The 15,044-nt window shown below is 41.3% G+C and overlaps 1 protein-coding gene across 3 annotated transcripts in view; it reads right to left on the reverse strand.

Annotated features, from left to right (window-relative positions):
* Positions 1-637: 637 nt before the first annotated feature.
* The window catches only part of LOC104082732 (LIM and senescent cell antigen-like-containing domain protein 1), a 35,103-nt gene continuing 20,696 nt past the window's right edge, over positions 638-15,044 (reverse strand). For all 3 annotated transcript variants that reach the window (XM_009585960.1, XM_009585959.1, XM_009585961.1), the window contains 8 exons: positions 10,801-10,867; positions 8,588-8,708; positions 7,613-7,762; positions 6,268-6,418; positions 5,422-5,514; positions 3,928-3,976; positions 1,731-1,806; positions 638-892 (listed from right to left, as the gene is read on the reverse strand). In XM_009585960.1, the coding sequence (XP_009584255.1) occupies positions 778-892; positions 1,731-1,806; positions 3,928-3,976; positions 5,422-5,514; positions 6,268-6,418; positions 7,613-7,762; positions 8,588-8,708; positions 10,801-10,867 (822 nt within the window). In that variant the 3' untranslated portion in view covers positions 638-777. The remainder of the gene's footprint in view (positions 893-1,730; positions 1,807-3,927; positions 3,977-5,421; positions 5,515-6,267; positions 6,419-7,612; positions 7,763-8,587; positions 8,709-10,800; positions 10,868-15,044) is intronic.

Genomic DNA, 15,044 nt, shown 5'->3' on the forward strand with positions numbered 1-15,044 from the left:
ATGGAACACTGTTATGTATGGTCCAGCAGAATAAGGCACAAAAAGTAAATAGAATGCAAAAGCATATATAAAAGTTAATGTGTTATTTGGAGTGGAATATAGCAAAATTCAAGTAGTTCTGGGTATGCTCATTTCTTGCAATAGGAATATATATTTTATATAGGTATTTCATGCTGAGCCCGATGTACAAAGATGCATCACATAAGCATACTCTATCAGAAGTAGGTCATTTGTGCAATGACTGTATTTAGAAATCTGATACTTTTCAAACTATCTGAAACAAGGCTCCTTTAATGAGACGACTTGGCTTGAAATCCAAGCATGATTTTTTCCACGAGGCGAAGTATGTTGGTTTCTTGGGCAAGTTTTGTGTGCATGCTGTATTTGAAGGTTAATATTTTCATTAATATAAATGACAATACATGCCCCTAAAGTTGGACACATTTGCACAGTTTGTTTTTGCAGGTATTCAGAAGCAAATTTTCTGTCTCTGTAAAATTTCCGCAGAGACTACTGTGCAGAATGGGCCACTTGCATCAGTTCAACTGCATTATCAGGGTCAGAAACCTTTCAGGTGAGCTGGTATTTAATTTAGTTTGGAAGTATGGTCTGTTTATCAACAAATAAGCATGTATAGAGAACAGAGAATCTTAAGATATTTTGATTTGATAGAAGGCATACATCATCATTTGTTGTCCAACTGCAGCCTCAAAGCAGCTCCCCCCCAAGTAATAGAAATAAGATTTTCACAAAGGAAGGGGAGAGCAGATGAAGTCTTTACTTCCTTCCCAAAGTTTCAGCTAGTTTCTTCAGTCTTTTCTTCAGCTCTAAAGGAAACTTCTCGTAACACTTTTTGCAGACAGGCTTCATATCAAACTCAACGAATTTATTCCTAAAACGACAAAGCAAAAACCAGACAAAGTTTTAGCAGCAGGGATAGTGAAAAAAAAAATTTTAGAAGTATTCTCTTAAACGTGCACAGGCAAAAAATTACAACTGCAATTTATACATACGTATGAAGTTACTTTCACAAGGTTATACATTGTAGACAGTAATTACAGTACCCTGTTGAGTAAGTTATGCAGTTTTTACCCAAATGTCCGTATTTATTAACCGTATCATTTAAAAAGCCTTTCAAACCTAATTGTAGAGCTAAACAGACTAAACATAAGATAATGGAATAACAAGTTAGTATTTCAAGTTGCAGCTGTGTGAAAAATATTTTGGTTTTGATTGCCATAAATTCATGCAAAAACTTAAAGTAAAAGCATCCTGAGCACTGACCAAAGAAGAAAGGAGCACAGGTGGTGGTGGTAAGGAAAAAAAGTTTACAAACAGATTGGCTTTTTCTTTTTCTGCTTCTCTTTATCCTTTGCTTCACGTTCCCGTTTGGCAAGTCGTCGCTTAAATTCATCTGGCATTTTCTCATAACAGTGTTTGCAGACAGGTTTTAGATCAATTTCAACAAACTTATCCCTTTAGAGTTAAACACAGAAAAAATAAAGGGCAGAAAAGGAGAAGAGTTAAAAAGACTAGCTGAAGGAAGACCTGAACAGACAGCTGAAAGAGATGTAAATTAGTAAGTGGAGCAAGAGGAAGAAAGATGCACATATTTTCTCAATGCTGCTTATATGTTTTTCATACCATAACAGTTATACTACAGCAACATCTACACTTTGAAGATAACCACCGATATGTTTTGAAGGCATCACACTTACTGATAAACTTACTTGAGTGTTAACTTAGTGTTGCAAGTTGAACAAGCGAAACAGTGCACACACCATGCCTTATTCAGAGCAGACACAACTAGGGTGACGGGAAAAAAAGAAATCATTAGCATTACAGAAAAGAAAAAAAAAGGTATTACAAACATTTCAAGCTCACACGTTCATGAGGCATGAAGAACAGTCATTTGATTCTTGTATCAAGTATTAAGGACCGTAACAATAACGTGGCAAGACTAGGAAGGCTCTGTGTTCACCAGCAAGACCAGTTTAACCTATTTTTGCCTCCTGTTGCCTGCTTCCACCTCATAGCACGCTGACCTCAGGCAACTGTTTTATGAGGCTGTGTTTCCAAATTAATCAGGAGACTTCTTCAGCTGAAAAGCAATCCAGCGAGAAGGTGGTTTCTGTTTTCATTCAGTTTTGTCTCTCAGCTCCTGTTCAGACTGCAGTGCCGTCAACAGCAGCACTTGCCCAGCCGAAGGAAATAACGTGAAGCCAGCAGTCAGAACACTGCTGGTAAATCAGCACTACTAAGGTGAAAAAATTTATGGACTCGTGGGATAAACTACTCGATCAAGACAAACTTGGATATATTTTTATTCTTTGCTTTGGAGAGAAAGTAACTATTTTCTCTTTGTTCTGTATCTCAGTCCGTTTTCTGTTCTTCCTCTCTTTCAATGTACCTTTCCACCTTTCCCTGCCAAAATTTGCCTCTCTTCTTAATCTCAGTTAAAAGATGCAGGACAATGGTTTTCTCATAAAATACGGCATTTTGTCAACAACAAACAGAACCAGAGTGTTGTCACGCAGAGCTTTTTTCCTGCACCATGGGGCAAGCACATCCACAGAAGCATAGTTATTCCACTGCTTGCCAAAATACTAGTCAGATGAAAGTCTTCGCTCCCAAGCAACCTCTGTAATAGCCATAGACACCCTCCCGAAAAACTGCTACCACAGATGTTTGTTTCACCAGAGAGAGAACAATACTGGATACTCATCATTTGTGACAGCAGTGTCAAATTTGTGTGCAGAAATGAAAGAAGAAATGTAAAATAATTGAAGACGTACATTGAAAATAAAGAAATTACTGCATTACACCACATTCTGTTCAGTTCAGACACCAAAACATGCAATATGTGTGTCAGATTATGTGGTGTAACATTAGAAACATACAGAAATGTAGTTATCAGACATGGCTGAATTTATTCATTCACCTCAAGATCCAGTTCTGCTCATTCTAGTAGGATTTTAATGAAGAGGAGGACACTGTTTCCTCCAAGGCATTCTGGATTGTTGTTCGGCAGGTATAGTCCAGTCCAGAAAATGTGGGGAAAGCACATCTCTGGAATGTACATCCCACCCTATATTTACATGACTGTAAACTACTTTATGTCTTTTTACATGCTAGAGGCTTCCTCCCACTTTGTTAATGGCTTTGGCTTAGGTGAGGCTAACACTGCTATTATAGTATTTACTTCAGGCAGGGGTAAATAGGCACATAATAATGTTGCATTATTTCAGGTAGAATAATTTGCTTTTTGGCATTTTATCATAGCTGGTTGTCCAAAAAAACTCCTCCAAAACACTTCTCCCCCCCGAAAAAAAACCAACCCCAAACTTAAAACACTTGCTTCCAGTTCTGCCTTTATAGGACACATCTTTCCAAATACGATCTTTCCTGGTTTTGTGACATTATCATCAGCCTAGATTTTCAAAAGACAGGTGCCTGCGATAGGTGGGTAGATATCTCTAGGAACCAAACTGAAATAATGGAAACTAGGCACTTTAAAAAAATCCCTTAGAGTGCCCACACACATCTTTCAATATCTAAATACTTCTTCAAATTTGGGTCATGATCTCTAAATTTGTTGAGGAGATGCCTCTCTGGTCATCCTCGCCCTTGCTTGTGTGCTTTCTTGAAGTCGGTGGGGCAGGAAGCCACCTCTGTGCATCCCTGACCTTTGCATGTTACTAAAGGGTTTCCAGTTGACCACAGTTCTCTCCAGTACTGGGTGGTCTTCCACACCATCATGAAACACCATTTGGTCTCGGACTGATAAGCTCTAGCCTAATTTCTGATCAAGAGAATGGCTGTTTTTGTTTTAATGAGAACAATCAAGGGAGCTGCTTTCCCCTTAGTTCCACTTTTAAAGAGAACTTCCATCAGAAAGGAACATGAAGGAAACAGAAAAGTGCTTACCATCTCCTTCAATCACACGGTTGCAATGGAAACAAACATCACCAAATAGCTGAAGACGAAAGAGAAGTAATGAATTTTTAATGTAATGATTTTATTGAGGGTAGCTTCTCAAACTAACAAAATAACTACATTTCAGTTGATGAGCACAATAGCTTTCCTATTTATTTCAGTAAAATAAAGAGAATGATGGCAAGTCTGGTTTGGTTTTCCAAGTACGTTTTGCATGATCTCATCACAAAAAGTCTTTACAATATTAAAGATGAAAATATTTGTTTACATCTGTTGATTCTCTGTAAACACGATTTTGGGTTTTTTTAACATTTCTCTAATCCTGAACATTTGAAATACAGCAGTCAGTGTTATATACACATGATTACTAATCAGCCAGTTTGGACTTGTGTGCATGACTAGAGCAACATATTGCTGTTTCTGGCAAAAACTGTAAGGAAATGTTATTTTTATTAAAAAAAAAAAAACAAGAAAAAAAAGGAAAATTCAGGCCAAAATTTATTCATTCTATTTCCAGGCTTAACATTTGTCCACAATGTAACAATTAAGAAGTTCCCAAAATTTCATGTATTTTCTCTAACTGTAGTGGTTAACCTAGTAACAGGTTGACCATACAGCTCTTGTCTGGTATATGCATTTGCCCCATCATGGCTGCAACACTATTACTACTAATGTCATGGCATTTATTGTCTACAAGTAAGTACGCCAGCAACATTGCAATCATCTGCCCTTCATCACCAACAAATTAAGAATCCATCTGTAATTAGCAGATGCCCTACAACTCCCAAATGTAACCCCTAGTCTTGCATCTATACAAGCGAAGAGGTGGACATGACGCAACGCAGATGACTTCCAAACAAAAAGGTCTATACATCATGGTATACGATGTAGCTGGACTACACAATCAAGGCAGTCTGGAGAGAGGTGGTACCACGGTATATAACTCCTATATAAAAGCAAGTGGTCACTAGGTGGTGTCCTCTGACAAATTTAGTCTTCGCAGTCTTCAGTAACCTGTTGAATGAGCTGGGTGATGCAGTGTATGTTAAGGCACAGTCATCTTAGAGTCGCAGCTGTAGGGAACACCTCACTACTCACTAGGGCCTCATCTTAAACCGCAGCTACTGAGTGGCAAATCTTCTTTAGCTTCTTGGGAAAGATTGGGTGTCATTAGCTGCACTGATCTCACAGACACGTAAAAGCTCGTAACAGCTCTACTTAAGTACCACTAAGCTTGACAAACAACTCGATACTGATTGTCCTGGCTAGCCTTTGTGAAATCCCTGCAGTCTTCTTTCTCAATACCACACCGATGTATAGAGAAACCTGTATAAATTAACTGCAACAGAACATCTGCTAACTGCCATTATACCCACAGGTGCCTATAAGAAAACAGAAGAATGTCCATGGGTTTCCATCTCTATCTAATAAAACCAATTAATGAGTTTACCAATTCACACCATTTTTAAAAATATGCAACCTTACCTGATTGTAGTGGGTTTCACAATAGGCCAAGCCTTTTCTCTCGTAATGACGATGACCCAGGAATGGCTTTTCACATTTTGCACAAACAAAATGCTACAAAGAAAATTATATACATTTTTTTGGATTACTTGTAAGTAATGGTATTTTTTCCAGAAAGTAAACCAACCAAGCCCAGTACTGAACATGATTGAAGTCTACTGAGCTAGCTGTGCCATCTTGAAAAGGAGAGTTAAAACTTTTTTGTTTCTACATTTAGACCACTAAAAAAAAAAATCAAGCAAAGGGATTCTGATATGTTATCAATGAACAGAATGAAGAGATTTTAAATAATCTGCACCAACATTACACTCTTGTGAAGAAAGCGTTTGCTGGAGGAGATTTTCAAAACAACAAAAGGAATAGACTGTTTATCTTCCTAAATCTTGTACATGGCCTTGCAATACAAACGCTCACATAAAGTGCTTTAGAGATATTTACATGGCAGGTGACTATGGAAGACATAAGGATATTATCATGCTCATTAATATTATGGTTGCCACAGAATTTTACTGCCCTTCCACATGTACTGTTTTGCACTCTGAAATTTTCTTCTGTAAGGACCTCACAGTGCTTCCTTTGATTACTGATTTTAGCTTCACAGTCAAAGCTCTCTGTAAGGTAGGAGATAACTTCTATTTCACAGTGGAAGACCAGCCACAAGAAGGCTGAAGATGGGATTAGGAGAAGGCATTTACTAATCACCGCTGCATACTTTGCGAATCCTTTCATTGAAATTGATCAGCAAAATCCCAGATAAGTATATTAATGTTTATGTTTGGAAAAGACAATGTATCATCTGATGTTTACCTCCACATGCCATTGTTTGCCCATAGCATTCACCACACGGCCTTCAATTGGTCTTCTACATGCCCCACAGATGGGGACACCCATTTTGTCATGGCAGGGTAAGCAGTATAACTCTCCCTTCAACTCACGAGCATCAGCAGTAAGTTCCTTCCTGTTCAAAAGTTAATGAATTGAGAGCATGAATAAAGGCACTGAACAATGTCAATCCTTGAGAGTGTCTGAAAAGAAAAAAAGAATTTTTAGCATTTGTTTTAGAAATTGTATTTGTACTACAGTAATCCAACAACATCAAATATGACATAGTTCAGCATAGTTCAAGACTGATCACAGTGAACCCAGAACAAGCTGCTAAGCGAGATTCACTAAGTCTCTCTGAAAACAGCTACTGAGCTATTGTCATTCTGCATTCTGGTTATGTAGCACAAATGTGTGTGTGCAAGCTGTAGACATGTTTGGTTTATATTCTGGCACTCTTACTACCAGTTTATTTTAGATTTGCATAACTGTAACTGAAAGTAAAATGTAGTCTTCTACAACTAGGTACATTTCCCCTGTTGTATCAAACTTCAGAGAAAGAAAACTACAGACCCACATGAGCTAGCTAAGTTTATTCATTGCCCATTGCAGAATCTCATATACTCTACTTTTTAGTCATTTCCATGGTTAGAATACTGAGAACAGCTAAACTTTAAATGTGACTGTACTCACTAATGCTCTCAACTGGTTGCCACTGACACACCACCACATGTTGTTATTCAAATCAGCCTTTGCTATGGCACTGACATGATAGCTTCTTTTGCACCAAAAATAAAGAACTAATAATCCGTGCTGTATCCTACAATGCGCACTGATCTCTGCATCAGTGCAGGATGTAGAAATGTGCAGCTTCATGTACTGCAGTTGCAGAAGCTGATAAGATGAGGTGGGAGAAAGCTTCTAAGAAAAAGATAGGCTTTAAAGGGAGAGAACAAAGTTTGCGTGCCACTTAACTAAAAAGAAATAACATAGGCAAGATAGTAATTCAAGCAGCCAAAGAGGACCACTTTTCTTCCTCTCATAGCAGAATAACAAGCTATCATTTCACTGTGTCCACCCTTCGTATTTTGTAAGGTACCACCTTGTCCTGCAGAGTCCAACCTTTCTTTACTGCCCGACAGGTCAGCTGCTGTTTGAACTCAAGGTCCAACTCCACCGTCCCAAAAGCAGTAACACACATCTGGCCGCAAGGCACCCAAACCCCACCCCTCTTGCCAGTTATACAGGACAGGTTTTCACTTTAAGATGTAAATCGATGACGGAAATAAACCCAGCATTTTCTGGTTTTCCTTTGCAGAACTCAAGTTACCCGCAGTTTGCACAGTTGAAATGATCAGGGTGATAAGGATCATTTTTGAATATGAGAGGCTGTTCGTCAATAATGGCATGACACTTCTGGCAAATGTACTTTCCCAGGCCTCTGGCTTTTTCCCTGTTATGGCAAGGACGGCAGAGATGTCTGAAAAAGCATTAAAAAAAGAGGTAAGTACTGGTACCAGGTACTACAGTGCAAAATATAACCCATAAATCTATTAGAACCTCATTTCAATCAGCCTTTTTTGGAGAGAAAATAGTCTTTAGAACAATTTCCTTGTTAGGCAAACCAAGTTCAGAAGAGGGAGGGCTATAATTTTATTTTCTGTCACCACAGGGATATAATTTCTTCAGCTCATTTGAGTTTAAGCTGTGTTGAAACACATAAAGTTTGTGATAGATTCTCACTGCTGAATGTTTTACTCTCAAAATCTTAAAAATTTAGATTGGAAGCTGCATGACCACACAGGTCCTAATTCTGTAAATATCATATTATACATATGAAGCTAATGGCCACAGAATCCACCTGTAAAACATTCTTGTGATCACAGCTGGTAAAAATATCCTACTCTGTGACGTGTCCCACTGAACTTAAAGCAATTATTAATAAATAAGGTGCTAAACAAGACCAAAATTGGATACCCAAGTTGGAAAAAAAAAGTAAAAACTGATATTAAAAAAATAAAGACAATGCTTCTGTATCTGAATGTTTTGTCTCTTATTAGGTATCACAATGGCCCCAAAATGTTACCAGATAAAGAACATGTTTGCTGAGAAAACTGGTGTTGAAGTAGGTAAACTGTTAATATTTTAAGTGTATAAAAGATACCCATTCTTAGACCTTTTCCCCACAAAAGACACTTCAGTTACTCCACCTCAGCTGGAAAGCTTCAGGAACCAAGACCTCTCAGTCCCCTTTCTCAGTTCATTTTGTTCATGATCAGTAATAGAAGGAAGAGTGAAGATCTACCTGCCAGCATTCTTGACAAATCCAATATCAGCCAATACTTGTTGGCAGATATCACAGCAGAAGCACTCTGGATGCCAGCTATTGTTCATAGCTTTAATAACACGACCAATAATGAACTCACCTGTAAGAAACACAACACCAGGATGTAAAATACCATGCTAGACAAAGTTAAAAGTAACCCACAACTGAATTGCTAAATGTCATCATCCTCTTCCACCCCTCCCCTCCCCCCCCTCAAATCTGGTAGGATACGTTGCTTTCAGTATCACAGTTCTGGTTCTAAACTCAGGAGTTTGGGTTTGTTTGGGTTTTTTGCGATGGGTCAGAAGAAAATGTCCTTGCTGATGGAGGACCTTCTGTTCTTTACAAGCCCTTCTACATGCACACTCCACTTCTCTCTGCAATCACCCTTTTTCAGTCCCTTCCCTGTTTTTATTTATCTGTTCTCAAGCTGTTAAGAAATATATGGAGTTCTTTATATAATAAGGCTTTCTTGTGTCCTAATCATCTTTCTCCTTCTTTTCTTTTAGAAGATGACAATTTTAACGTGTCATGTACATCGTAGTGGTTTCTACTCCACCAGGACCAAGCCTTGAAGGGGCTCTATACTGAAAGCACAACACAACTGAGCTTGGGTGGCTGTGGACCTCCTGCAAAAAAACCTCCATGGAGTCAAAACGCAAAGCTGCAGCGAAGCTGCAGAACAGTCAATCCAACACACACAACTTCTGACCTACCACGAGGAGTCCTGTCCCGCGAGGCATTAAAAAAATAGTGTGAGAACTACTGTTTTGCATGCAGGGTGTGACTGTACTGCACAGGCAGTGGAGCCATGTCCACCACACAAGTGATTTAGTCATTCTCTATGCAGACCTTGTAGCCAAGGCCCCTCAGCAGTGCAAAGGCTCTGCCTAAAATGTGTTGGGAGCTCAGCTTCCCAGAGCCGTGGGAGGCTGAGTCCTGGCTTTGGAGAACGTACAACTCAAACAGCTGCCAAAGGGGAGCATTGGGGCAGGTAACTGATGCAGACGATAACATCCAGCACGCGGCTCCGTGGCATTCCCATGAAGTCATAGCTTTTCAAGAACAAAACCTGATGGACTCTAGAAATGTCAGGAATGCTCGAGGCCTCATTGCTGACAACAGCCCTGCCGATTTTGGCTGTGCTTACTAAATCCAAGCAGTGGCAAAGCCCAGCTCTGCGCAGGACCTTGATGAAGTTTTAAGGGAGCTGGCGCTACAAGGAGCCAGGGCAGGAGCAATGGGAGCTGTGCCGGCTGAGCAGGAGAAATCCTGGAGACAGGCAGCGTAGCTCCTCAAAAATTGCCACCGAGCCATTTCTTCCTCTTCCCCTGCTTGTTCACATCTGCAGCTTTAAATTCAAAGGTCCATAACATCTGCTTCCCTCTCCCTCGGTGTTCAACCCCTCCCTCCGCATGGGGAAGGGCCTCACTGAGATAAGTGAAAGCCGTAGCACCTTGCCAAGTGCCAGAGAAACACAAGACCTTCCAGACCAGTTTAAGCAATACTCAGGTAATAACTTCCCAGCCCTGCCCGAGCACGATGTGTCACGCACAGGGGAAAAAAAAACCCATGCAGATGATTACAGTGCAGCAGACACGCAAGCATCATCAATGGCAAATAAAAAGCAGCCCTCAGTGTTATGTAGGGTGGACATTAGGCCCCGAAGCCTTAAAGGTATTTGTTTCAAAAATACAATGGGGGGGACCAGCTGACCGTCATTTGATTATAACGCTAGAGGATGAAGACTGTCTCCGCTTCTGTGGAGTAAGACAGCACGGGTGGGTTACAGTAGTCAAAGCAGATGACAATGACTTGTTGCAGGGTTTCAGCTGCATGAGAAGGGCCAAATACGAGCACATGCAGATGTACAGATATATATAATCAGGAGTCGATGAATGGTGTATATAACCAGGAGTTCATGAATAGTCTGTTCATTGGATCACTGGATCGACAGCTAAACTATTCACTCAAATAATGCAAACTTTTGGGTTTTTTTAATCCTATTGTTTAATGACCTTTAGGAAAAGCAGCTTCCCCAACTCTCTGAAGTCTAGTTCATTCTGGAAGTTCAGATGCTCAGCCACACAGGGCCACCTCCCAGAGAACATACACAAGGGTTGCACATCTTCCCCCAGTGACATTCCCATTTGTGATCAGTCTGACGTGTTTCACCTCGATGTAAAACTTACCACATTGATGGCAGCAAGGGGCAAAAAGCATTTGAAAATCATGTTCGCAGTACTTCCTCCCTTCAAACTGCAAATGGAGAAAAATCTGAGCATTAGAAGGATGAGGAGCATGCCCTCAACATAAATGCTGTAACATACCAGTTTGTTTCCAGAAGCAATTAGGTAGTAAAACATGAGGGGCTGCACAAAAAAACAGACCATATGCTAGGCATTAAATCCATGCACCTTAATTTAGCTACTAGTTAGCATGAAGCGTTAATAGCACACCATTCCTCTAATACTGCTGAGAGTGTAAGGCATTTTCCATCACCCATTTACATCACAAGAGACGTCTGAATTTTGACAGACTGCTGAAACTCTGATGCAATTGAGCGAATTCTGGGCAGGAAATTAGCTAACGAAAACCTTTCCTGGGGGGAAGCATTTTCCCTGAACCCATTTGATCTCTTCCCCACTCTACATTTCCTGCAAGAATGACCCAGCATACCGGAGGAAGTAAGTACGGGGGGAGGAAGAACACCCAGGGACAGAAATCTTTTCAATTTATGGAGCAGTACAGCCAAAACGTGAAGGGAAATAAGGCTTCTCCTTCGTGATGCTTATTTCATAGAATCATAGAATCATTTAGTTTGGAAAAGACCCTTAAGATCATTGAGTCCAAATTTTAAGGAACAAAGTTTACTACACTGTCCAGATGAAATGGGGAACCGATCTTAAGGGATTTGGATCTGAATTTTCTCACAGCTTAGAGAAGTTCAGCTGCAGTTCAAACTCGCATAGAAAAAAAACATATGGGAAAAAAAAAGTTCTACAGCACTGCATTAGCAACTTAGCCAAAGAATATGTAAAAACATGTAGGCAAGTATGTCCTGAAACGAAGGGAAATGTTTAGATACCTTCAGGCACATCATTACTAGACACAAATGCCAACTAGCATGTCAAAACCAGATAGACAATATTAGGTATGCTATAAAATGTTTAGATTTGAATGTCTCAGTTTAAAACAGTGGAAAAAGGGGGATAGCAGGAAACCCCACTCCTTTCTTTTTACTGGGTCTAAGACATACCAAAGCGAATAGCATAAAATACTACCCACAAACTAAGTTTTGGTGCACGGACTTGAGCAACGTGCTTCAAGATTACCTGTTTTATACTATGAAATTCCAAGGATCCAATATAACACAAGTATAGCAATTACTCGTGCAATATACAGAGCCACCGGCAGGATGGGGATCTAATGAAATACTCTAGAAGTCACTGGACACTTGAGATCAGAAACTTAATTCCTGTGCCCAACCTAAATTGCACCTACTAGGAATAGAAAGACACGTGCTCGATGCAGACTCTTTCAGAAGTCTCTGCTAGCAATTTATCAAGTGTTTTTCCAGTGTAATACTCTAAAATAGATGACTTTTTTAATTGGAGCTTTTTTAAAAAAAAAATTGAGAGACAGAGGGCTATTACTTTCCCGAACAGTAATGGAAATTATTGGTTCATTGTGAATTGTGCATGCTTCCGGCCGGATAAAATCCTCTTTCAACTAAAAAAAATCCGAAAGCTTCCTGTTTTGTGTAAACAGGTGGTCCAATGGGAGATGCTTAGGTCTGCTTGGATTTCAGAGCCACCACATGTTGATATGGGCAGGCCAAACAGGTTTTCTTCTCCTCTGGTTTGCATCAGGCAGGTTGGCTACCATTCAGTCTTGTTTACATTTTCAACCTTCTCGGCTCATTTGTGCTGCCTTTTGTGGATGACCCAGCAGTTCATCCATCAGAGAAAGCCTTGAGCTTCTGTAACAAATCCCACAGCACGTATTTTAAAAGCAAGGTCATTTGACTGTTGTATGCTGGAGGTCCATGAGTTAAATGGCTCTGCATAGAACATTTCACCGTGACATAACCTCCAGCTGATCTCCACTGTTTTAGCTAACTTAGTGGAAAGACCTGAACAAAAACTCAGTCTTTAAAGACCCTTTCTCTAAGGTAGTTTCTGGTAAAGCCCATTTTAAGAAAACACTCGAGGTGCAATTGGAATAGAAACAAATCTGACAAGCGCACTGCAGTTGCACCTTCCTTTAATCTTCCTATAGGTAACTACAAACATCTTAGAAAAAAACCCAAACTGAAAGGTACTCCCTCTCATTTAGGAGACAAAAGTCATGTGCCATTCCATTTTATTATTATGATAAGATAATAACAATAACAGTGATACAGATTCCCCAATTATAGCTCTTGTGAGTAGTCCATAAGGATTTTGCTGTATTTCTTCTATTGTGGGATGCACCTCTCTAAGCCCTTCCACCTCCCCCACCTCGGCACAGCGCAGAGCAGGTTGGGTTTCTTCTGAATGCACTCAGCAAGAGGCTCTTAACAAACAGCTGGACCAGGGGTAGGACTCATCTCTCCTGACCTCCCCTGTCTGAAGGTAAGCTGCCCACACTCCCCAGAGGGAGACACGGGCAACCTCTAGAAGGGAGGAGCCGTTCTTGGACCCGAGAGTAACGTGGGTTGGAGGACATGCCCGCTGACTGATTACCGTGGGGCCAACCTGTCCCTCTGAGCACGCTGCCACCGAAGCTCTCCATTTAAGCCGGCTGTTCTGCTATTAGTGTAGGACTGTGCGCTGCTACCTGTTGTAAGCCATGAATACATGGCTTCCAGACGGTGGAGTAAAAGCAGACCAGAATTGCTACCACTTCACATCTGACACCAAAGCACGGCGCGTTCGGAAACTCCGCTGGCATGTGCTTGTGCTTATTTCTGTTTAGGTTGAGCGCATAAGAAAACATGCTAAACTGATGATTCTGAGCAAACTGGAACACAAATATACCCCAGCAGGTCCTAAACCCACAGTTCCCATGCAACATCAGACACACAGCTCTCGCTTACACCCTCATGCAACAAGACCAACATTGGCTGGTTATGAATCCCTATTATCATTTCTAACATGGGTTCATGAGGACATCAACAAAATTCCTGCTATGTTGTGCAAACTCCAAGCTGCGGATGGGCACTGCCCCGCTTGTGCCTGCAAGTGGCTCAGCTCCGGTGCAGACCACGGTGAGCTGTGCTGATCGGGGTCCCTGCAGGCAGCCCGGAGACACGTCCCGCGGCGCAGGAGACCTGCCTCGGCCTGACCAGTTCAGCCCCCACCCACGGAACACAGCGTGAAAGCTTATCACGGCAGCGTTTGACGGCAAATGTGATAAGCAGCTTAATGACTAACTGGGGGAACTCTGCAAGGGTTGTGATAGGCAGGGGAAGAATGTTTGACTTCCCGATTGCTAAGAGCTGGAAATCATTTCCAAGAAACACTAGCTTAGCTAAATCAGGCACAGAATAAACACAAACCCATGCTGGGCAACCAACAATGCTTGCGTTTACCCACAGGGCAACTGCTCAGATAAACATGTTACCTCGTCATACCTCCAAACGCATCTATCTTCTCAAAGAATGCAGTAAGCCAGTCAGAGGAAGATACCCTTTCTGCCCGACTTCTCCAGTCACTTTTTCTTGACAGTGATAGAGATCATCTCAAGTTCTCAGAGCACTGTCAGCCATCTCCGGAGCACTGGCCAACCTAAGCCCACTCCTTACCTGCTTAGGGCTGTCCCTCCCTCTCCCCCAAACACTGTCACCCAGTACGTTCTCATTTCTAGTACAGAGGTGTGGAATGAAAGAAGAGCAAGCTGTACCCTTGTCCACCCTTCTCCCTGAGCAGCACCACCAGGAAATATGTTGGGGTTTCCACTGCAATCATCTCACTGGCCACTTCAGTGCTAAGTGAGAATCTTTCTGGCAGCACGGGACATGCGTGGACACCCTGAAGGGTGCAGAGACAGAGGAGAAGGCCCTGCCGAAGATTTCCCAGCTGAAAGAGCCTCAAAGGCATGAGGATTGGGACAGCACGGATATCCACTGACCTCTCTACTCTCTAGAAGATACCCAGGCCAGTATAGATGGGGGAGGAAGGCTGGGTAAGATTTATGAACCATCACCTGAAGACTGTCACAGGGCTTAAACAGATTGAAAAGTACCTCTGTTCAACAGCAGCAGACAGACTTGCTGGTGCGGAGAGAAACTGCAAGATCTTGTGGTGGACACTAGAAGGGCTAGAGGCAGAAAGGTGTCCTGGTTTTGGCTGGGATAGAGTTAATTTTCTTCCTAGTAGTTGGTATAGTGCTGTGTTTTAGATTTAGTATGAGAATAACGTGGATAACACCCGGATGTTTTAGTTGTTGGTAA

This window comes from Fulmarus glacialis, unplaced genomic scaffold (genome assembly GCF_000690835.1).
Source record: "Fulmarus glacialis isolate BGI_N327 unplaced genomic scaffold, ASM69083v1 scaffold9649, whole genome shotgun sequence".
NCBI classification, from domain to species: domain Eukaryota; kingdom Metazoa; phylum Chordata; class Aves; order Procellariiformes; family Procellariidae; genus Fulmarus; species Fulmarus glacialis.